This window comes from Miniopterus natalensis, chromosome 16 (assembly GCF_054644295.1).
Source record: "Miniopterus natalensis isolate mMinNat1 chromosome 16, mMinNat1.hap1, whole genome shotgun sequence".
NCBI classification, from domain to species: domain Eukaryota; kingdom Metazoa; phylum Chordata; class Mammalia; order Chiroptera; family Miniopteridae; genus Miniopterus; species Miniopterus natalensis.
The window spans coordinates 4,847,617-4,873,118 of NC_142096.1; the positions used below are offsets into that span (position 1 = coordinate 4,847,617).

A 25,502-nucleotide genomic window follows, 5' to 3' on the forward strand; every position below is an offset into this window, starting at 1 on the left:
AGAGATTCGGTATCTTTTTTTTTGTATTTTATTTTTTAAGTTTATCTTTATTGTTGAAAGTATTACAGATGTCCTCCCCCCCCAATTCAATCCTTTATTATTTTTTTTAATTTAAGGATTATTAAGGAGGGTGATTAGGAATAAAGCTTTCCACTCAAAATAAAACTCACCTGAGAAGGAGACGACTTTTGCCATAGCTCCTGGAATAAGAGCATCTTCCTAATACATTATTGAAGGAATTATAAGTTTTATTTGTAGTTAGATAAGGAATCAAAATGTAATTGTAGAGCCCTTGAGCCCCACTGCTCCTAACTGTTGGTTATGTTGCTTCAACATGCAGGAATAAAGTGAATGACAGGGCTGGGGGAGCACTCCAGGGGCATTCCTTCTGTCCCTCCCAGGCGGAGCCGAGCGGTGGTGCAGTTTTAGTGCGGGTGTAACTGCCCCGGGACTGCCCATTCCCCAAGCTGCAGCCAGTTGAGCTGTCAAATAAAAACAGCCTATGGCACTCCACTTTGTCACCGACCCTTTCCTGGCTCTCCTTTGAGTACCCAAGGCTGTTCAAAGCTGAATGCTAGAGACTGTCAGAAATCCAAGTCTGAACTTCAGGGTAGCCCTGACCAGCAAGGAAAGCCTGTCCTTGGCTTTGCACAGCAGGGAGATGCCCCTTTACCTGGCCCCCCATCCTGACGGTTGTTTGAGCTGGAGCTGTGTGAAGAAAACCCTCCCCCCAGCTTTACCCCTTGAACTGGGAATTCCAGGGTCAGGGGCACAGCTGGAAGGGGTGACCGCAGCAGCTCGGCACACGGTGTCATTAGCTGGTTTGGTTCTGGGAACTTGTTCCCAGCCCTCCACCTGACCAAACAGTATCCCCACCGTCATCTGCAGAGTATTAACCTTTCCCGGGGCAGGACGGTGCTACTGAGAACGCTTGCCCTGGGTCAGGGCAGAGTTTGCCTTTTTGAAGATTGAATTGAGGAGGCTACATGATTAATTCAAATAATTAGTAGTCTCTTTGTCTCCTCATTTGATTGTGGGACTGCAATGTCCCTTTAGTTCAAAACCAAAGACATGTTACCTAAGTTAGGAGAAAATGAAAGCTCTGAAACAAAGAAGCAGCCAAGTTCTGAGGGAATGGAGATGTTGAACTTGGGCCCATATTTCTGAAGAAGAGTCTCCTGGAGTTTTATAGAAGCAAAGAACACACGCGTCATCTTTGTGTTCATATTAGGGAGTAAGCGTTGTAAAACACGCAGCGCATATTTTAAACACTTTCCTTCCTTTTAACCTTGCTTTGCACCCGAAGAGTGCTAATGGTCACCAAGCTGCTCTTGGGCAGAGCACACGGGCCCTGAAAGAAGAAAAGCCAGGTGTGGTGGGATGTGGTTCTAGCTCGAGACGAACTCAGGGACCCTCAGCCCTGGGCAGGTGCTGACTAATCCAGTGATCCGGGGGCATTTCTCCACATTGCCCTAGGGGCGTCCCGTGGCAGTAAAGGACAGTTTCCTTGGCTCCTGGTAAAGAGATGCTTGTCTTCGGCAAGAGAGCAAAGCGGGGGCCGCAGACGGTGGCCGAGCGGCTCTGAGCAGCCCGCCCCCCCGAGTGCCTCGTCCTGTCTCAGTAGGTGCCGGCGGTCGCAGCAGTGAGGCCTTGTCTCTAGAAGGGGCTTCCGACGCCCCGTAAACGGGAGGCCCGGGATCTTGTTGAATGTGCTGGGATGGGCTGAGTGACACAAGCGTGGCCCTGCCCCCGTCACCAGCTATGCTCAGCCTTTCAGACCGACGCTGAGTGTGTGCCCAGCGACTGTGGCACGGTGAGGGACACGGATGTCTGTGACGACACGTGCCCGAGGAGCAGCAGGTCTGGCAGCCCGGTGGCCCGGCTCGGTCCTTCCCGTTTCCCGGGGCAGAGAGGTTTCGGGTCCCCGTGTCCTTCGCCATGTGCGAGCAATTAGACAGCGAGCCCGTAAACGAGGAGGGAAGAGCAGTGTCCGGGACGGTGGGTGGCTTGTTTACTCAGCTCTTTATTGGGAACACATGGGGACGTTTCTACATAAATGGGAAACCATGGCCTGCCGCCGCCAGCAGCAGCGAGGGCCGAGCCCGTGGACGGGACCGAACCTGTGTCCCCCGCCAGCGGCTCGCGCCCCGCCAGCTGCGCGTCCCGTCTAACTCGGCCGGAAAAGGTGTCTCCTTCTTCCAGGCTCTTTCTTCCTCATCGGAAGGAACTCGCAGAGCAACAGTGTTTTGGGTTTTCATTCTTCTCTTTGCTGAATTAAATTACTTTGTTAGCAAAGACAATAAAATCTGTCCAAGTAGACTTGTATTATGATCATAAAAAATACTTCGGACTCTGCACATTTGTGCACCTACAGTCTGTTTACATTACAGTGAGGCCATGCCAGCCAGTGTGGCTCAGTTGGCTGCGCACGGTCTCATGCATCAAGAGGTCACGGGTTCGGTTCCCCGTCAGGGCACAGGCCCAGGTTGTGGGCTCGATCCCCAGTAGGGGGCGTGCAGGAGGCAGCCGGTCAATGTTTCTCTCTCATGGATGTTTCTCTATCTCTCTATGTGTAAAAAGCAGAATTCTGCTTTGTTAACTTTCTCATCATTAACAACAACAACAACAAAACATTGGTCTCCCAGGGCCACCCTCTTCAGTCCTCATAAACCCTGGAAACACCCTCCTTTAGAACTCGCCTCTGCTTTTACTCTTGTAACAACATTTACACTATTCCATGGCAATAGTTAGGAAATCATTGTAAAAGGAATCTCTTTTAGACAAAAACAACAACACTTATGCAACCCTCAATGGGTTATGCAAGTGAAAAATCATTCTAATTCAGAACAAGCATTACCCACCACTCTACCCCGTGCTAGCAATGGCAATGTGGAGTTTTGGAAAGCACATGATATTAGACCCAGCTCTACCATTTGCTAGCTGAGTGACCTTGAGCAAATTGCTTGACCTCTCTGATCCTCAGTTCCTTTTCTATAGAATAGCATCAATAGAGCTGCTTCTATCAGTTATGGAAGAAGATCGAAGGAGATTACAGATGTGGAAACTCTCTGGAAGCTCTGTCCAAATGTCATTATTGATTTTTACTAGGCGAGAAACAAGAATAGCGCCATCCAGGAATAGCTTGGGAATCAGCCAAGTAGCTGTTGGTGTAGTATAGTAGCTGGTCGGTCTTCAAGAAGTGGATGGCTCCCGGGAAGCAGCTCGAAGGACCTTAAAGTTGCAAGTCTTTGGTCAGTGTGGCAGTTTAGCTGTTCAACCTGGCGAGAGCCTCTTATGTGCTGAGCTCCTGTGCTGCCGATATTGGCCACCTGAAATCACTGTTTGCTTTCTCACCAGGCTTTATTTGGAAAGAGTTTGCAAGCTAGCGGCCTGGGAGTCGCCAGGGTTTAGAGGGCTGCGGTGTACACCAGAGAGAGCAGTGTTTCACGTGTTGTTCTCTTACCTCTCTCCCTGGGGATGCAACAGATGGAACAAAACACGAGAAACCCAAGACAGACCTGTCAGCGGGATGATTTAAGCTTCAACAGAACTCATGATTAATAAAAGACAGAGGATCTGTTTAGAGGAAAGAAGATAATCCATGGAGCCTACCTTCTTTTGTTTTGATATTGTTGTGTTTAACCCAGCTATGGATTCACTGGAAAGGAACAGAGGGAAGGCCGATGTTATAGGCAGGCCCAGTGAGGTCTAGGTGACACAGGGAAGATGATTACCCATCAGTCACACCTGGGAGCAGTCACTGGCCACCACAGGCGTGGCCACTGGAAGGGCACAAATTCTGAGATACAGCAGCTCCTGACAAAGGAGCCCCCTCCCTCCTCTCTTGTGCTGCCCCCTGACTCCGGGCTTTCCGGGCTCCCATGCTCTGCACTCGCCCACATGCCCACGGCCGTGTGGACCCCACACAGTGGCCTGATGGACTGGAACTGGCCTGATGCTACATCGGGCCCAGCTCCACCATGGAACCGAAACTCGGGACACTGGCTTTGCTTCTAGCTCTGCTGAGTCCCCAGCTGCTCCTTTTCCGGGACTGGTTTAAGGGAAACAGGACTTTTGTAACCAAGGGATGTAACTGCACGCAAATAAAGCTTTCTAGACACCTCATCCTCCCGTGGGGGCCTCCAGAAATGCTTATTCCAGGGGCACCCCAGGAACCCCACTCCCACTAGCAACAGAGAAGGGCAATCCACGCAGCCCTCTGATAACAGTTGAGCATCGCTAATACCGTCTGGAGGTGCCGCACCACATGGGAGGAACTGCATCCTGGTACGCAGCAGGCACTTCAGAAAATTGGTTGAAAGGATATTATGGCTAGTAAAAATAATTGAATAACTCTAATATGGGTTTTTACATTTCTGTTTATTATGTTTTTTAAACTTTCCATGTCAACTCGAGTTTGGCAAATCCCAGGATGAGTAATTGTGCATCTCAGGACAGTTAGGTAATATGCAGACCAGGCCCTCAGTTGGGCAGAGCAAGATGTGTTTTGGCAAGAACTGGAGAAGAGATAAAGTATTTGATTTATGGTTGTTGATAGTTCCCAAGGAGAGAGCAAACCAGCAACAGAAATAAACCAAACACTTTTGTCTTTTGTTTAGGCGAATATTTCCAACTATAGCCTAGTGATGGAGTCCGATGAGGGAACCTTCTTACCCTCTGGGCTGGAATTCACTGGCAGCCAGAAGGCCAGAGACATCATGAAGGAGGTCATGAGCCTGCTGAAGCCCATCAACATCACGCAGGTCTTCTCTGATGGAGAAGGGACAGACATTAACTTCTGGATCCAAGCTGGAGTGCCCGGTAAGACCAAGAGATACAGTTGAGGTTCCTTATATACTGCTACAATTTAAAATAAAGTTTCTGTTCTTGCCTGCCACAGTGAATACTGATAGGCCATTTCGTGCATGGACACTCTAAGCTTTTCGTCTATAAGGTATAATCTGATCATTTCCAAACCTGGGATAATAATACTCACTTGTATTTGTTTACCATATGTCTTCTTTTTCTAAGTTATAAGTTTCTCACTCCCAGAGATTCTGACTTAATGATTCTGGGATTAGGCCTAGAAACCTCTCTCTCCTGTTTTAAAAATATGTATCTTTTGTGATTATAGTAAAAGTGATCTCACAGTTAAAATTTGAGAAATAGTCTAAAGCAATTATTACCACTAATATACTTCTAGTTCTAGTCCTGTACTAGGAAATTTTCTCGGACCCAAATAATTCCCTCCCCAAATACTATGGTGTCTGAAATTTTACCATTAGAGATTTATTCTTTGAGAGTGGGTTATTTCCTGCTAATCACTTTATTTCTAAGGCAGCGATTTTCAACCGGTGTGGCAGAGGAATTTTTAAAACATGCAATACCTGACTAGTTAGGGACAAAGACCTCCTTTCCCTTAGATTGTCAAATAAAAAATGACAACAAGCACACAATAATAGGCATCGGGTGTGAGTGAATCAGAATTATACCTATTTTTTTGTCAGGTCGACAAAAAATCTATTTTTGTGGTGTGCCGCAGAATTTTAGTAATGAGTTTATGTGCCATGAGATGAAAAGGTTGAAAATCGCTCTTCTAATGCAAAGATTCATGTAAGAGATTGGACATAAACTTACCCGGATCGGTGATTTATCAGGCTGATATTTTTAAAACAAGTCCCGAGCAGGGAGGAAATCATGTAACAGGCGTAGGCCTGGGGAGCTCACAGGACCAGAAAGTGGAACAGTCTTAAGGAAGACAAGCTTACACCACTTCACCAGTTTGCCCGAGACTGGCCGTGGGAAAGCGTTATTGCTGATATTAAGTCCCTCTGACCTGAGGCTGTCCCCTTAACGCGGTTATATACATAAGCAAAAACATTGTTAAAGGATCCACTTGCAGAGTATTCTGCATTTGTATTATGTAAGTTGGAAGGAAGTTCAGCTTTTAAATAGTTTTAACGTTACTGTTTCCGGAACCATTTCTGTGGCTACAAAGCATTTCACAGGTTAAAATAAATAAAAGTGTCCCTATGTGCACCCCACTCCAGCTTTTTTTCTCAGCCTGCCATGTAGATTCCACCAACATACTACATGGATTTGTGATTCTTGATATATTGTAGATTTATAAAACATATTTTAGATTTTAAGGTTGATAAAAGTCTTTCATAACTAAAGATAGAAGGAGCTATCCTTTATTCTTTAAATAAAGGACCCAAATTCTCTCCAGTGGTTTTTGTATGTTTTAACTATAGTTTGAAATATCTGGAAACAACATTTCCATTTACAGTACTGTGCATCCGTCTAGGGGGAAGGAGTTTGCCCTTTTAGTTGTATAGATTGATTTTTTTGAATTTTAGATTTTTTTCCTGATCCTTAAATTTTTCAGTAGGAATCTCCTTAAAATTTGAGAAAAGCTAAATAAGTTTGCTGGCTTGTAGATGTGAGAAAAAGACTGACAGATTGTGGGTGAATTACAGTGGAGACTGGGGGTGGTTAAAAGGGAGGTGAAGAGCTGAAGCCAAAGACAGGAGTAGTATCCCCCAGTGCTAAGGGAGCACAAAAACATGTGCTCCCTCCTTCCAGGTGCAGTAGTCCCCCCTTATTGGTGGGCGATACATTCCAAGACCCCCCGTAAATGCCCCAAACCACAGATGTATACTATATATACTATGTTATTATACTATGTTATTTCCTACACGTACATACCTACGATAGAGTTTAATTTATAAACTAGGCACAATAAGAGATTAACAACAATAACTAATAATAAAATAGAAGAATTGTAACAGTATACTGTAATAAAAGTTCTGTGAATATGGTCTCTCTCTGATAACTGCTCTAATAATGGAGGTGATCATTAAGTGACTAATAGGCGGGTGGCATGTACAGTGTGGAGATGCTGGACAAAGGGACGGCTCCTGTCCCAGCCGGATGGCGTGAGATTTTATCACCCTACTCAGAACAGCGCACAGTTTAACACTTATGAATTGTTTATTTCAGGAATTTTTCATTTAATATTTTTGAACCACAGTTGACTGTGGGTAACTGAAACCATGGAAAATGAACCTTGGATAAAGGGGGGCTACTGTATGTCTTGCTTTTGTTGCACTGATTGATTGAGAATTGGCTCTAGCTTTATTTTTTTCGTAACGATATTCCATTTGTAATATCTGTTCGGAATTAATACTACTTTGATGTGATTGTATTCACAAAGGTAAAGAGGCCTTTCCCTCTCACCACAATGAGTAGAGAATTTGAGTCCCATTATGGTTGCTTAAGAATTAATACAAATTAGCCCCACTGTGGCTCAGTGGTTGAGCGTCGACCCATGGACCTGGAGGTCACGGTGTGATTCCCGGTTGGGCACAGGCCCGGGTTGCGGGCTGATCCCCAGCAGGGGGCGCGCAGGAGGCAGCCGATCAGTGACTCTCTCATCATAGATGCTTCTCTCTCTCTCTCCCTCTTTCTTCCTCTCTCTGAAGTCAATAAAAACATATTTTTAAAAAAAATTTTTAAAAGAACTAATACAAATTACAATTTATTGAGCTCCTACTATTTATCAGATGCTCAGACTCTCACAGACACTGTCTCTTTTTATCTGTCCAACCACCCTAAGAGATAAGTATGAGTGTCCTTATTTTGCAGATAAAGAAACAGACTCCGAGGGACTAAGTGACTTACCCAGGGCTATCTTGCTCTTACATGCAGATGTTACGCTGAGAACAGGCCACTATGGTTTCAAGGCCGGTGGCCCTTTTCCCACAATACGCAACGCAGGGGAGTCTGGAAGGCTGGGATCGTCTTCCAAGTCTATGGCAGCCTCTGAAATGTTTATCTTACTCGGCTCTTGCTTATGCAAAGGATTTCAGCTCATTCCTGCTCCAGAATAGCTTACCCCTGGGGAAAGGAGTTTGTTATTGTAAATAACCACTCACTACTTCTCACGTTCTTTGTTCCACTCCCCGCTCTACCTCTGTCCATCAGGCAGGTTTATATAAAGTCGGAGGTTCATTGAGACTGCAACTAATATTTCCTGGAATTCTTTTTTATGTTCTTTAGACTATTGTAAGATGGAACCAAAGTATTGCTGTTTTCCACTATTCCTCTTGGGCTATCTTTTGGTATTTCAAGTTCAGGCTATTCCAGAAGGAAATAAGGGCACTGCTTATGTTAGAACTCTTGTTACCTATTGAAAATTTCAGAAACTTTAGAAAAAAATGAAGAACCATAGTTAATCTGAAAAAAGAAAATAAAAATGCACCAATTGTGTACCCTGTATTCTTGAAGATATGGCAAATTATAATGCATTAAACATAAAGATAGGATGCAAAATACTAAGTAGGTTATGACTTAAATAACTGCTCACCTAACATTTGAAAAATTAATGAGAAATCATATTTTTAAACTCCATCCTTTCTTCTCGTTTCTTTTTTCCATTGATTCAATAAATATTTCCTGAGTCCCTACCATGTGCTTGACCTATCAAATTTCTGTAGTCTGATAGGTGGGCCCTAATTTTTTTTGATGTTCAATGACATATACTCAATATCAAAATTCTAGTTAAGAGCACAGAGAGAATTAAAACTCAGCATGAGTTTTATTAATTATCAAAGCCACATAGATCAACTTAGGAAAGGATCATCTTTGGAGAGGAAACACGATGTCTTTCATCTATCTAGGTGATGTCTACAATGGACATACATATAAGGCTTCATGGGGGGATATTAAAAATAAGTGTCTTAGATGTAGTTTCCATGAGACTCTTTGTTCCAGATGTCATACCCCAGCCTCCTCCCGTTTCCATCTCCTTTCACACTCCTTCCTATTCCTCCTCTCTAAATCCTGGATGCTCTTTAAGTCTCACTGTCTATTCAACATGTTCATGGATTCTTCTTTAACGACTACTGGAGCTCTATTGCTCGCTCCTCTGAATTTCTAAAACACATCTATAGTCTACAGCCTGGCCCTTGAATTACACACCAACGTTTTTCTTGGATTAGTAGGAGTTTATGTGCATCCTGCTTCCCATCCCCAGTGATCAATTCTTTGAGGTTAAGGTCAACAGTTTCTGATTTCTCTGCCTCCTCTGTATCTCTCAGCTTAATTTTGGAAACATTTAAATTCTTATAAGCCTGACATGAGAGAAGAAGCTAAAACATAGAAATAATTATTTTCTCAACAAGCTCTGGGTCCTTCAGATTAAGTGTGGAGAAAATAAAGGATGCTGATGAAAGAGATATAAAGATAGAAAAAATATTGGAAGAATGACATAAATTAGGGAGGCTAGAGCAATTAGGATTTTTTTTAAAGGAGTAAAGACTAATAGATGTTGAATAATATCCTCTAGTACTTTAATGATTCTCAAACATAAAATGGTGAACAGTTGCTCTCTGACTCTTTCAAAGACGATACAAGAGCCTGACTTAAAATAGAAGCGGTACTTAGGTTAGTTTCTCTTCCCTCGGGGAGTGGAGAAGCTTTAAATCTTAAATGTTTGCCTGCTGCTTCCATGATGAGCTCCAGGTTAGAATGAGAGGAGTCTATTTCATTAGAACACGTCAGTGATGAGATAAAATTCAAGGTCCTCTTGAACACCTTGACCATCTCCTTTTCAAAGAAACTCTCCCATAAAATATACATTAATGGAAAAACATTAGAAACTCTCTTAACCTGAACTGAGAGAGTGAGCCCACCCTTCATCTACATCTACCAACAAGAGTTTTCTCCTGTGCTTCAGAACCTGAGAGTCAGCTTTTTTCTGATCTTGTTGGCATGTGGTTGACAGTGTGCTAGAGAGAATTAGCGACCTTGAGTGTTTCCTGACCTCACAACTAACTGCATGTGCTATCTTGCTTTTCCTGACCTCACTCATTTATTCTTAAGCATCTTTATTAGTCACCTATGTACGGCAAAGGGGAATCAGTAGTATAGGAGACAGACAAGATCCATAGCCTCTCCGACTACACAGTCTAGTGCCTGGGACTTGATTATTTCATCTGCAGTAAGGGCATTGTAGCCTACACGGCGTCATTTCCACCAGGTGTCCACATGTGTTCCTCCTCCTCTGTCCCCTGTCTCATTGACTAGCTCCAGCATCTAGAAACTGCTTTATCATCTAGGATATACAACCAGAAGGTCTCCAAGTCCTGTTCACTCCAAATCCCATCTATTTCTCAAGCCTGTTCCCCTCTCCCCACCCCGCAGACCTTGTTTCCTTGTCACTGATTCCTGCAACAGCCTCCTGCTAACATTCCGACCTGCATTTTCAATTCCCTGCCCCTAATTGACTCACTGCTGCCACAGAAAACTTTCTGAATAGAAAATCAGTTTATCAATTGGGATGCTGTGGAATGCCAAATAAAGCAGCAGACCCAACGCAGAATGGCAGTAAGGGGATTGTTTTCAAAAGAACGCCGGAGTGGGTGGTTACAGAATGCTTGAGCTAGTCATCAGCCACGCCAAGGCCCTGGGTCCTTCACACCTTCCCCCTTTGCCATCCTCAGCAAGTTGACTTCTGCTTTCAGGCTCATTCATGGCCCCAGGATGGCTGCACTTGTTCTAAGCAACTGCACAACAAATACTCACACGTTGTGCAATAGAAGAAGGAACGTCCACCATGGATATCCCTTTTTAAGAGTAAGGAAATCTCTTCCAGAAGCTTCAAAGCAGATTTATCCTCAGTCTCATTGGCCAAAATGATGACACATGTTCATGGCTAAATCAAGCAACGGCAATGGGGCAGAATTACCGAGATTGGCTTATAGTGATCAAATTTTACTGCCTGGGGCTAGAGTAGGGCCCAGTCCCCACTGAAAAATGTAGCTTTTTGATGTATGAGAAAAATTGGGATTCTTTAGGGAGAAAATGAGGATTTTCATTGGGTAAGCAACCAAGGGTAGCTGCAATATCTGATCATCTCTCCTCCGTTTTTAAAGTGCTTCAGTGTTTCCCCATTGTCTCCAGTGGCATGCCTTCACTTAGCAAGGAATTCAACTCGCCTTCCATCCTCTGGCTAGTGTGCAGCCTCCCCTCCCATGGCCCCTCCACTCCTTTGCATCCCTCTCTCACTCGCGCAGGTCCCATTGAAATTCCTGGCACCTCCTGTGTTCTCGCACTTCCTTGCTGTTGGACCCACCCTCTTCTGCCTTCTTCACCGGCTAATTCCCACTCATCCATGGTTCAGCTTCCTCTTCTCCTCTCACCCATCTTCTTTGATCTCCAGCAGGCCGGGTTAGGTGCTGTGAGTGTGCCCATAATGCCCTGTGCTCGCCTCTCCTCGTGGCACTTACTCCCTTCCTATCATTGTGATTGATTGTGAACCCCTCCGAATTCAGTGCCTGAGAAGAAGGCCTAGCCCTTGACCAAATGTCCATGAATCAGATGCTGAACCAGGAGGGTCTGGATGTGTTGGAAGAGTATGGCAATGAGAAAGGATGCGAGCAGTGATGCCCTACCCACAGTGACGAGTACTTTAGTAATAATTGCTTCGCTGAACTGTTCTCTTTCCTTGCGTGTTGAATTGCTTTTAAAATCACATTTCAATTTTTTCATCTTTTCTGTAATAGTTCAGACTCCATATTGAAGTAGGAAATATGCAGATTACTCAGAATTTCCCATATTTTCCAGCTTGCTTATTTTTGTCCAATAGCTCATATGGCATTAAGCAGAACTAAATTAAAACTTTCCATATCCACATTTCCAAATGCCTTTCTTCTAAAATGTTCCAAGAAGAAAAGATCAGGACACAAGTGGGAATGATAATATAAAGTAAATTGAAGGTTCAGCCTCTGGACCCAGGATGCCTGTGTTTTCCAATCAAAAGATGGAATAGTGCAACCCAGCAGTCCTAGGTCCCCTGCTGTCCCTAATTAAAAGCTGCCTCCTTTATGGTGAAAGCACTCTGTGCCAGTGATGTTTGGAGAGATCAATGCTGCATGGTGAGCAGGCCTCACCCCACAGTGAAATGAAAAGGGCACTCTCGGGCTTTTGACTGTAGCGCTCATTTAAATAGGCAGTTTCATAACAAGCATGTCTTGAGTGTTTTCACTGGCATACTATCCTCTAGCTCCATCCCTGCTGTCTCTAATTTCTCTTCTTTTTCTCTGTGGTTGAGTAATATTCCATTGTACACATGCATGACAGCTTTGTTATCCACTCATCTAATGATGGACCCTTGGGTTGGTTCCACATCCTGGCTGTTGTAAATAACACTGCGATGAACATAGGGGTGCAGATAGTCTTTGGAATTAGTGTTTGAGGTTTCTTTGGATAAATCGCCAGAAGTGGGACCACTGGGTCATAAGGCAGTTTCATTTTTAATTTTTTGAGGAACCTCCAAACGGTGTCCCACAGTGGCTGCCTCAATCTGCATTCCCACCAACGGTGCACTAGGTTCCCTTCTCCTCACATCCCCACCAACACTTGTTTGCTGACTTATTGCTGACGGCCATTCTGACAGGTGTGAGGTGATAGTTCATTGTGGTTTTTCATCTGCATTTCTCTCACAATTAGTGATGTTGAGCATCTTTTGATAATTTATTGGCCATTGTGTGTCCTCTATGGAGTTGTGTCTGTTCAGCCCCTGCCCAGTTTTTAATTGGATTGATTGTTTGTTTTTTGTTGTTGAGTAGTAGGAGTTCTTCATAAGTTTTGGATACTAACCCCTTGTCAGATATATCATTGGCAAATATGTTCTCCCATTTAGTAGGTTGTCTTTTTGTTTTGTTGATGATTTTTTTTGCTGTGCAAAAAACTTTATAGTTTGATGTAGTCCCATTTGTTTATTCCTGGTGTTGTTTCCTTGCCTGAGGGGATATATATATAATTGCTAAGAGAAATGTCAGAGATTTTTACTGCCTGTGTTTTCTTCTAGTAGTTCTATGGTTTTTAGCCTTAAACATTTAAGTCTGTAATTCATTTTGAGTTTATTCTTGTGTATGGTGTAAAAAAGTGGTCTAGTTTAATTTTTTGCATGTATCTATCCAATTTTCCTAGCTCCATTTATTGAATAGATTGTTTTTATCCCATTGTATGTTCTTGCCTCCTTTGTCAAATATTAATTGACCGTATAGGCATGGGTTCATTTCTGGGCTTTCTATTCTCGAAGTACTTATTTTTATTAATGCACAAATTGTCCCATCTTTAGTGAGGGCCTCTATAAGCTGGTTCCTGAGTCCTTTTGACATGACCCTTGTAGTCATTGAGAGTATCCTAGCTTTCTGATGTGACAAAATGTTTCAGGCCATCTTACACATTTCCTGCCCCAGATATGGAATCAACTATTTCTCCAAAGAGCCCAGTCTCTTCTACTATGTCATGGTATAGAGGTCATAGCCTGAACATTAAGTGCACTCATTGCTATTGGGTTTTTCATTGTTTCTGGATCTTTTCAGTGGATAGAACTAGGAAATAGTATTTTTTTCTTTATAGAAGAAATATGTCAGGAATTGCATGATATTTCCAATTCAATTTCAGAACTACAAGGTTTTACTTTAACTCATCAATGTTATTATATCTGTGCCTCATTTTTCCCTCACTAAAAATCCTGATTCTTAATGCAAATACTAACTACTCATTTGTTATATATACACAGAATACAATAGACACACAATGGTCTCAGAGTAACAATACTAACACAACTATCAGCACCATGATTATTTAAAACACTTTGTTTATTGCAGATTAGTATGTATATTTTACTAGAGATACGAATTTCTCTGAACCTGTAATGCAAATTACTGAATGTGATATCCTTTCCATCTTTTTTATTTTTGTTTTACATTCTGACACTACTGATTTTTAAAATGTTGAAGTACTTACTGATGACTTTTCTTTATACAACAGGAAAGAGGTTGCACACAGGAATAATTTTGGATCTTATTAAAATAATTACCTTGGAGAGTCATGGTTGGATCCTCAGGACATACTATTTCCGGCTCTTTCTTAGATCTGACTCAAACAGTTTCATAATTTTATTCACTCACTCAAGAGATACCTAGTAAGGGCCATATGACATTCACAAGAGGAAAGAGCAGGGAATTTAACATGCGTTGAGTGTCTGCTGTGTGTCAGGTATTACTCTAGTTGCTTTACAGTCATTATCTTATATAATTTCATAAGAACCTTTCCAAGTATACATTATTATTCTGTAACCAACTTCCAGATGAGGCAGTTGGGGCCCAGAGATTTTCCTTTCTCCAAAGCTATTAAGTGGAGAGGCCAGAATTAACATATTGGTCTGTTTTACTCCAATTTCAAATATAAGGTACTGTCCCTATCCTCAAGGAGTTAATGGAGGGTTTAAACACAGAAAGAACAAAGTGCAATAGAACTTCAGGCAAGAGAGGCATTAAACTGCCTGGGGCATCACAAAGGAAGTATAATTTCACCTTATTTCAAGAAAAAATAGAATTTTGTGGGATGGAAGAGGAGTGCATTCCATGTAAAAAGATGGAGACAAGCAAAATTCCATAGGTAATAAAATACAATGGGTCCTCTAAATGGGTCCTTGGCCTGCCTTGGCCACAGTTTAATTTAATATAGGAAAGTAGAGCTAAACCTGAAAAGGTTTCCTGGGACCCCAATTGAGACCTGAAAGCCATTCTGAGGATTTGGAACAGCCAGAAACTTTGAAAGGTTTTGAGCAGGAATGAGACAGAATAGAGCTCAATCCCAGCGTTTGCGCAGGCTCCGTTTAACCCACATCCTACTCCATTGAGAGACTCAAGACAAGACCCAACTTCACGGATCAACACGTCTCAGCGATTGGTCTGCACGTCGTCTAGCAGTTTCTTGCTAAAGTTTCATTTTTTTGATATTTTGCTGCTTGAAGCTCTACCAAATTAAAACTCCCAGTTGAAGAGACAAGAGTAGTCCCCTGAGACATCGCGATGTGATTGGCAGTGGGTGGTCATGCTAGAATCACTGGACAATAAGGTCCGACTGTGACAGGACATACTCAGTCTGCTTGTTGAACCTTCTGGAAGTCAAATAAGTCTTAAAGTATTGTGACAGTTCATCAATTTTTATAAGCCCTGCTAGAGGAATGCTGATCAATTTAATTACTTTAATAAGCATGGGATAATGGGAACTATAGGAAAAACATCACAGTTCAACAGATTTTTGTAAACTTGAATTGGGATTGGGTAAGGACTTTTCGTTGTAGAAATGAGTTATATCTCAATTGTATACAGTAGGTCCTTTAGTTTGGATAATTTCATTGGCTTAAGATCCTCCCTTAGCTCAGTATTAAAGTTCAAAAAATGATCATTTAACTTGATATTCTTATACATTCCCCTTTTTCTAACATAATAGATTATGTCTCTGTATTATCCCATTTTATGAGAGTGTGAGATTGCATGATTCAGGGTAACTGAACTTTTCTTTAGACTGTGACACTGGCTGTCTTAATTGTCCCGCTTATTTACGTAATGCACAAACATGGTTGAGTTCTGTGAAATCTGTTAGGTCGGGATCTCCTGAAGTCTGAGTGAGCCGTTGCCTCTAACAGGACTAGTTATGAAGTGCATGCTCAGTGTTCTTTCTTTTCTTATTCCTTTATTTTCCATGGTAATGGCTGAGTTAGTCTCCTGGCAGGGGAGAGAACAGAACCTTATGTGCAGACAGGGCATGGCCTTCATCAGTATCCAAAACTACCCAGTTTGGAAGGTTTGGACCTACGTGAAAATGTTTGCTGGACATATCTTTACAAAATCCATATTTTTCTGCAGAAAGAGTTCATTAATTACTGTTGATGCCATATTTAAGGAATGCGGGTATTCACAGATATTCTTTTCATATATTCAGTCAGTGCTACACTACTAAGTGCAGTACAGAAATAGAGCCAGTGTCTGGAGGGATCAGTGATTTCACACTCAGCTATTCCTGACAGAAGATGTTATAGGAGTTGCCCTGATAATTGCAGTCACTTGGCATGTTGGCTTCAGTTGCCCCGCCATAAGCTTTCATTTTCCATTCCATGCTAGTGCAAACCCAGACGAGGCCCATACAAACCCAAGATGTGTGTTTAGGTTACAGCTGTGGTTCACACCCCTGACTGCACTTTAAAATCACCTGGGAGCTCTTAAAGATGGATCAACGCTGGGGCCCTGCTCCCCAATATTCAGATTTAATTGGTCTGGCTGCACAAGTTGCCCAAGTCAAGGGAGCACCATCTACTGAGAAAACATTCACCCCCCGCGTGCCCCCAGCTCCTGGAGCACAAGGCCATTGCGCTCGCTGTGAACGAGGCCGGCTGTACTCCTGCAGACTCGTACAGGCTCAGGGAGAGGGCCTGCGCACTCTGGGTTTCAGAGGCTCCCCGGGTGACTCCGATAGGCAGCCAGAATTGAGAAGCATTTTGAGGCACAGGCGTACTTCAGAGATATTGCAGGTTCGACTCCAGACCACAGCAATAGAGTGAGTGTCATAATAAATCGAGTTGTCATCTTTTTGCTGGTGTTTAAAAAATGCAGCACCTATGAAGCACAGTGAAGCAAAGTGCAGTGAAATGAGCTATGCTTGTGTAAATGCTTAGACGTAAGAGCATGGGTTTAGTAGCCGTGGAGAAAGGATGCAAAATCTCACTATACTGCTCCTTAGCTGCATGACCTTATTAGGAAGGTCACTTAACCTCTTGGAGCCTCCATTTCTTCATAAATAAAATGGCGATAATAATACCCACTTCATAAGATTATATTGAAGAAAAAATGATAGTCTGTGTAAAATAGTCAACACTCAAGAAACCACTATTATGACTTCGGTTATTAAAGCAAGATTTCTGTAGTAGTCCAGAGTCCTTTGGTACTGAGTGACAGAAATCCAACTCAGATGGTCTGACGCACAAATGCGGCATTCAGGCAAACCACAGGAGGGTGGGGTGGGCTTGGCCTACGGACTCTGGCATCTGAAAGCTGCTAGGATGCATATTCTGTCTCCCGGTGCTTCCTTCATGGTGCCTTTGTTCCCTTAAGCCAGCTGTGCCCTCGGATGTGAACTGTGACCACAGGCAGCTCCAGACATACCGTTATAGCTCCTCAGCACAAAAGAGCCAACTAATCCATCATATCCCACCCCACAGCCGCTCCTTGTAGACAAGTGGGAAAACTTAGCAGTTTTAGTACACACTCCACAGCTCCTGTACTGTGTGTGTCATCCAAGAATAAGATAGTGAGAAAGAAGAATCTGGAAAGGCCCAGAGACACCCTTTAACATTTCCATTGTTCTAGCCACTTACCTACCACTCATGGTGGAGAGTTAACAAGTGTCCTGAAAGAGGAACAGGATCCGTCACTTTACACCAATGTGCTTTTGACAAGTCATTTAACTTCTCGGAGCTTCCGCTTCCTGATCTGTAAAATGAGGGCCATCATATCTCACAGGACTATTGTGAGAACTGAATGTATCTGACAAGTGACAGTGTATTCAAAAGTTAATTACACTCTTCACAGTTGATCTTCAATAAGTGGTTTCAGGGTTTGGAGAATCGTTTTATGCTTAAAACATTACTGAAGAGGCCAGGCTATGTGTGTTTAGATCCAGGAGAGGATGCCCGGGCATGTACTTCAAGATCCTAGGAAGTATTGCAAAAGATGCCCCAGCGTTATTGGTGTTCACTGACCTTCGGGTCGTAGCGCACTTACTCTGTGGCTGCGTGAGTGAGCGATGAAGCTGCTGGCGTCCGCTTCGTGTCCTCCTGCTACTCGAATGCTTCACTTCACCGTAACAGAGCAACACTTCAGAGAAGGGAGCGATGAGAAAAGGCCAAATATTAGTAGCGTTACCGACACGTCTACATCAAATGATGCTTCTGGGGATTTTGAGGCCTCTTTGCATTTCCTGTTCAGGCTCAGTAAACTGATTCTGGGTTGCTAAGAGCTGGTGGGAGGATTATATGAGAGAATGTGGAAAAGACAACTGGCGCATGGCCAAGGACACAGATGGCTGGCTGGCTAACTCGCAGGCACCAGCGAGTTCTAGATTATGTACTGGAATAACTGACCGGTTATCCTCTATTGGCAGGGCCCCTCATCCCAGACACTAAGATAGTCTGCATCAAAAAGTATGGATAGTACATCTTCTCTGACCTGCACATGGGGGGATTACCTTTCGAAGCCTCTTTTAGAGTTAAGACTCTATAACCAAAAGTTCTTATTTTCCCACAAGTGGACATTGTTTTTGATGTTTTGCATGAAGGAGCAGTCTGCTCACGAACCTCTTAGGAGCAAGAGATGGAACAACACAGAACTGTCTAGCTCAAAAATCACAAATAAGCCCGGCCAGCGTGGCTCAGTGGTTGAGCGTCAACCCATGAACCAGGAGATCACAGTTTGATTCCTGCTCAGGGCACAAGCCCAGGTTGCGGGCTCGATCCCCAGTGCGGGACGTGCAAGAGGCGGCCGGTCAGTGACTCTCATCATGGATGTTTCTGTCTCTCTCCCTCTCCCTTCCTCTCTCCGAAATCAATAAAAACATATTTAAATAAATCACAAATAAAGATCAACTGTGGATTTTAAAGCGTTTAATAAGATTGGCACTTGAACATCAATGTGGCCTCGGCACCGATTTCATTTCCATCTCTGCTAATGCGACCGCGGAGATGCCTGATTTATAGGGTTTGGGTATCGCCGTGGCTACGTGGCCCTGTGCTTCTCCCGTTCGCTTCCTCCCTCCCCTCCCCTGTTTTCTTGAGAGAATCGGAGGAAGGTTCCCTGTTCCTCGGCTGTTGAGCCTGCTTGCGAAGGGAACAGTTAGCACAGTGGAGCAGGATGCCGCACTCATCGACCCGTCTCCCTGCGCCGCCGGTCCCGTCAGTCACCAGGCGCACGTGCCGGTGCGGGCTGGCGGCCAGCGTCCGCCCGGTGCCGTTCACGCCGGGGCGTGGGCTTCCTTGGGGACATTTACAAAGCGTTTGCTTTTTAACTGCCCTGGAACTAAAGAGTTTAATTTTTCCTGAGAATGCATTTATGTACCTTGTAAGGGAACCGGTCGGTATTCCCTTTTGCTTTCTCTTATTATGGGGGGTGTGTGTGTCTATACCAGAGAAGAGCCATGCCTTGCAATAAGCGTAGACTTTCCTTTAAATATCTATCCACCTAGTAGATCGCTGCTTTGATTTTTAAAATCATTCTCTTCTTGTAAATTGCGGCTTCTACTTTTTACACATTCTTTTGTTAATAGCGTATTTCTTGCTGTCTCTTGGATTTTGTCTTTTTTTAAAAAAAATACCACTTAATTCTGATTTTATTTCCTCCTGCTCTTAGTCAAGATTTGGGTCAGATTTTTAAAAAATATATGATCCATGGAATTATAAGTCATGAGGAGCCTCGCTGGTGTCATGCCCTCTCTTTTCTGGATCTCTTCCTGACCTGTAAGCATATTGTATTTTCCACTCTATAGACCGTGTTGCTCAGGAAGTATCTAGAACCTAGAAAAGTGCAGCTGAATCTGCAAGTCATCTTTGCAGGTATTTTATCTCTGTCATTTAACACCTGGAATTTTTGGCAATATTCAAAATATTGACCTTTTGACCTTTTATTGAAATATTTGACATTGGGTACCCATGACCGTAATTATGTATATACTTTTTTAATTTAAAAGACAGATGCTGCTTTTGGACATTGTGAGCATCTCTTATTCAGAGTATGAACCAGCAAATGGACTCTAGTGAAAGAGCAGCCTGAGGGGTGACTTGATGGCTGGAAGAAGTTGACACTGAGGTTAAAGTCACTGGTAGTTTCATCCGTGATGGTTAATGATGGTTCTTAATTTTTAAATATCAAGTGTGTCGTAATGTAAATAATCCTAATATCTGAATGAGTTACCACCGTACTGGAGAAAAGAGGGAGAGCCCTACAAATTCTTTAGTGTTTATTGAGCAGAAGCTCGAGGAGCTTGGAGAACTGGGCAGAAGAGAGAAGCTGTTAGATGCCAGGCTACCACCTCCTTCCGAGGGGGAAACGGGGTGCACGGTGCCTCCTCCCAGCACTGAATTTCACATGGGTTTGCTGTGAAACTCAGGGACACGTGAAGGGAGCCATTTTAATCGCCCGGCACTTAACAACCCTGCTCCACTGTTCAACGAGTTAGAAATCGTTTGAAAATCTGGTTGCGTTTTGAGTCATGCAGATTCACCTGTAATACATTTCTGCTGGGCGCCCCGATAACCTGTCATTTGAATGCAACGAGCGAGATGCTCGGAGGGCGCGGGAAGCTAATGTTTATTGAAGGACTACATGGTGCTCAGTGTAGTACATTCATCATTCTATCGACTCCTTTATGCGAGTGGATATTGCCGATTCTGCTTTGCAGCGAGGAAGCGGCTCAGGCCGCTGGAGGCCCTCCCCTGGTGGCATGAGGTCCGTGCGATCGGCCTGAAACTGAGCGGTAGGCGGCGACCCTCTCCTCCGCTGTCTCGACAGCCCTGCGACTGTGTGACAGTCAAGGGTGGCAGCTCCCCGGCTCCTATGGGCTTCCCACTCGGTGCAGCCCGGCTCCCCGAAGGCCTCAGCCTCAGCCTCAGCCTCAGCCTCAGCCTCAGCCTCAGCCTCAGCCTCAGCCTCAGCCTCAGCCTCAGCACGTAAATCCACTCGAGGCCTGATTTAGCTGGAGTTGGGCCTAAATTATCCCATATATCAAATGCTGGATCCTCTCCTCCGTTCCTGCTTTGTAGCCGGCTTAAAATGTCTCAAAACTAGCGTCGTCTCAGAGGATGCCTTATGTTAATCAAGTGCCCGCTGTGCTGTCCTGTCTTAATTAGACTGATGCTGGTTAAAGGAGGAATCCTCAGGTTGGCTTTTGAATTGTTTCTGGATCTCCAGGCAGAGCCCATTTTGAGATTTCCTACACAGGTGGAAAGAGAGTTCCCACCAGGCATTCTTCACAGCTTTTCCAGCTGACCCCAAACATCAGAGGAGCCCTGCTTCTGGAGAAGTTTTTAATAAACCTCATTATTTGACAATTAGTCAAGTGTCTAGAATCTGGCAGGCATCCCTTTGTTATTTATTTTTCCACGGACGGTTATGTTTTAAGGCTCTTTTGATGCCGTTGGCCCCCCAGGTGGTTGTAAATGACCCTAACTGCTAATAGGCCCGCGTCCGCAGGCGCCTGCTCACAACGGCCTCATAAATATTCAACAGGGGCATTCCGTGCGAAGGGCTGGGGAATAGTTGACCTGCCAAATCTCTGCCCATCTAGTATCTGTGATAATGGCTGCAGATTACACAGGACAGAAGAAATGGTCTTGCGCTGTGAAAAAAATGAAGGGGAAACGAGACAGCCTGTGGCCTCACCCAGTACTCCTGTCCCAGGTGCTGGCCGCTGAGGTCATGGGTGCCACCCCTGCTCAAGGAGCAGTCCTCAGAAAGTCCTCACCACTCCAAAGTACTGGAATCTTCTCGTTATTTTCATCTTCTGCTATAATGGTGATTAGCATTGCATCTTGAATAGTAATTAAGAAACCCAAAACAGAATTTTAAATTTCAAAAGCTTTTTCCACTAGGAATCCAGTTGCATTAATTTTGTGGGCTAAAGGTAAGCTAAATTACCCAAGTCTGCATTCATCGCTTCGTTCTAATCCTCAGCATCACAAATGCAGAAGGTTGTCATTAAATTTGAGAACTGACAAGAACTGGGATTTCTCAGTATGAGTGTTGAAAGATTAATTTGAAAGGATCTCACTAAAAACACAAAAGGTTATTGCTGATATGGGACATTTTATATTCATAGCCTGTACCTGGTTTTAAAAATGTCTATTTGCAGTAAGTGGTTTAAAAAGTTATACATTTAGAGCACTTGATCAGATTTTAAAGTGGGATTCTTATTGCTATTGTTGGGTTCTGGTGATATACAAGCACAGTTTATAAAATAATATTGTGGCCCAGCCGGTGTGGCTCAGCGGTTGAGCATTGCTCTATGAACCAGGAGGTCACTGTTCAATTCCCGGTCCAGACACATGCCTGTGTTTTGGACTCAAGCCCCAGTAGGGGGCGTGCAGGAGGCAGCCGATCAATGACTCTCATCATTGATGTTTCTCTCTCTCCCCCTCTTTCCCTTCCTCTCTCTGAAATCAATAAAAACATATTTTAAAAAATAATAATAATATTGGGAACTTCTTTTGTCATCAAAGGATATTTGACTTCTAGTTATTAAGCATTTTATCTCCAAAAAGGAGTCGAAAACAAAGAAGAAAAAAGAGAGAGGAAGAATAAGCTCTTTTTTCACCCATTTTCTTATAATATGATTTCAAGAAAGGAAGAGCATAGTTCTCCGGTAATATTTCACAAGTTGTGTCTGCCCTAAAAATACTGCTGGGAGAAAAGACATGGTAGTGATGAAAGCAGTGGTAATAAATTCATGTAAGTAGGGTTCATTTGTACCAAACTAGCTGCCAGGCTGGTGGTGGGGTAAAAATGTAAATATTTTATCTTCAATCACTAGACTTTTAATTTTATAAATAGCTATCTACCTTGATTTATACATCTGCATCACAGTTTAAACATCTGTGTTCAAGATGATCATTTGGAGAAGGGAAGCTAAAAGGTTCATGGCTTCTTTGTTACCTGTTGTTTAGTTTTACATCCTGCATCCAAGTCCCAAACGAGACTTGTGTAAAGAGAAATTTTACACAATTTGCTTACCTTATCATAAACTGCATAACCTAGAATGGCTTTTAACAACCAAAATGTGATTTTACTATGAGTTTTCAGATGTTACTCATATTGTTAAAGAATTAAAACGCGTCGGTTTCAACAGTGAAATGAGAATAATTGAGATTAAGTGCTGGAGGCTGATGGTTCTCTGTTACCACCAGATCTCTTCACTCCCTTGTGTTTGTTGCATCTGTTGGTTTGAAAGTTTTTTGCTCTCAGAACGTAGGGTCTGGTTAAAAAAACAAAATGCTACTTTAGAGTAATGGACTGACTTTTAGCATTATTTTTATCAAAGTTGATTCATTTTAGCCATGGATCGTTTAAAAAAACAACTTGATTAAAACTACTATAAACAAGAGAAGAGATAAATCTCATAAAGCTTCGCTATAAAATATGAAGTCCAAGCTCTGCTTGTAATAACTTTTATAGGCGACCCTTCTGTTTAAAATACTAATAATTTGGCCCTAGCCAGTTGCGCAGTGGTTAGAGCATCGGCCCATGGCCTGAAGGGTCCCGGGTTCGATTCAGACCGAGGGCACGCACCCCGGTTGCAGGCTCGATCCTGGCAGGGGCGCACGGGGGAGGCAACCAATCGATGTGTGTCTCGCACATCAATGTTTCTCTCTCTCTCCCTTCCACTCTCTGAAAAGCAATGGAAAAAATATCCCCAGGTGAAGACTGAAAAAAAAAGAAAAAAGAAAAGAATTATAGGAATTTGTAATATTCCCACTTTCGACGTAGCTAAGCAGCCACTGTTATTAAGAGAAGTGTGTTGCTTTTATCTCGCCTTACTGTGCATTTCCCTGTCTCCTGAAAGCACAGGCCTAGAGCTGTTCTAAAGATCAGGGTGTAGTCCACAGTCCCCCTCCGATCAGGGCCAGACCCGAGGCCACAGGTTCTGCTAATGTCAGGATGGTCCGCTAGCTCCTTTCATCTGCTATCAGTACAGGATTTCCTCTCTCTTTATGGGCATAAGACAGCTTGGTGACAAGAGGATCTGAAAAAATCTGGATCTATTTCTGCTAGAGATTTGTGTACTTTGTAGTCAATAAACACTAAGGGGCCCCTTCTGAAATGTTGCTTGGTGACTCCTAATTTGAACATATTTCCTTCTGAACACTACGTCTTAAACAGTGTATTGAACTCAACTTAGGATGGGGTTGGGAGGTTGAGTCTTGCTTTAACTTTGAGCGGCCTTTCGGAAAGACTTATTTACCCTGGACCAGTAGTACTCAATGCAATTAAGAATCTCTTGTAAAACTTATTAAAAGTGCAGAATCCTAAGCCCCATACCCAGAAACATTGATGAAGTAAGTCTGGGGTGGGACCAGAATCTTGATTTGTCCTAAGTCTCCTTGATGATTAAGATGCAGAGCATCTGGGAACCATCCTTTGAAGACTGGGATGAGTTCTAAATTCTTGCTCATGTGTTCACACAACAGTTGTAACCACCTAAGTGCTACGTGACCTGAGCAGTGTTTTCCCAGATTTGTTAATGTCATTGGGTTCAGAACCAGAGATAACAACTAGGCTACGTGGTATGAACTGCGTTTGGTGGATACTGAGAGTGCTTTGTGGTGGGAAGACCTGGGTGAGGTCCAGGGCCCAGCCGATGGAGCTCTGGCAGTGCTGAGTGACTGATGGCCACGGTTCAGTTTTCTCGTGTCTGAGTGCAGATAATCATCTTAGCCTTCTACCCACACAATACCAACGCTCTGACAAATGGTGAGACACAACTAGTAAAAATAAACTAATTTCTGCATGATGGTGTAGTTACATAAGTAACAGATTTCCAAAAACCAAACACCCATGGAAAAACCCAACATTTTCCTTACGTTTTATAATAACTTTCCTCAGTGTTAAATGATGGTTTGTAAAACCACTTCCTCAGGCTCTCCCCGTAACTTTCCACTTTTACCTTCAGCCTGTCTCAATTCATTTCTACAGAGATATTGGGATCCCAGATTACATGTCACATTTCTAATGCTCTCCTCCCCCCGCAAGTGATGCCCTTGGAAATCTTACGGTTCCCACACTCAGAACCTACGAGGTCAGCCATATCTGACTTGCCAAAAATAACAAAGAACTGCTGAGCTAGCCTGGGATATTGTATGGGATCCAAGTCAGGTTAAACCACAGAAGCCTTCCAACCACGAGTCAGTGTGTGGGTGCCTCACAGAAGACTTCCCGCAAGGGAGGAGCTGCTGAGTGGGCAGGAGTTCTCCAGTGGGTCTTTGGAACTGGAGTTTTTTTCAAGGAAGCATCCTTGCCCACCCCCACTAGAGAACACGCTCTCATGCCTATGACCTCACCCTTCCCAGACAATAGGTGCACTTGGCATCAGAGCAGCGTGTGCCAAGAGCCCTGAACCCTCTGCTCTGTCCACGGCCAAGAAGATGCCTGTGGTTGAACAAGGCGGGTTGGTTATGTGCTGCAGTGAGGAACACCCACCATGAGGAATCATGAGGCATCTCAAAGGATATTAGAAAGGACCTGGAGGATTTGGGTTTGGATTAGGGGTGGTTTGGGGGAGGGTCCAGGGAAGCAGGGGTTTGCTTTAGATTTGGAGCTCTCTGAAACAGGGACAATTCTATCACTGGGTATCTTTTTTTAATTTTTTTTTTTTAATTATTATTGATTTCAGAGAGAGAAAGAAGAAGAGAGAGAGAGAAACATCAGTGGGAGAGAAACATCAAATTCAATTGGCCGCCTCCTGCATGCCCCCTACTGGGGATGGAGCCCGCAACCTGGGCCTGGGCCCTGACCCAGAATCAAACTGCGACCTGGTTCATAGGTCGTTGCTCAACCACTGAGTCATGCTGGCTGGGCTGTGACTGGGTGTCTTACTGAATG

General features: G+C 43.6%; 1 protein-coding gene across 4 annotated transcripts in view; it reads left to right on the forward strand.

Moving 5' to 3' along the window:
• CPQ (carboxypeptidase Q) overlaps positions 1-25,502 on the forward strand; it is a 202,093-nt gene that overhangs the window by 151,914 nt on the left and 24,677 nt on the right. For all 4 annotated transcript variants that reach the window (XM_087825150.1, XM_016198465.2, XM_087825152.1 and 1 more), the window contains exon 7: positions 4,620-4,821. In XM_087825150.1, the coding sequence (XP_087681276.1) occupies positions 4,620-4,821 (202 nt within the window). The remainder of the gene's footprint in view (positions 1-4,619; positions 4,822-25,502) is intronic.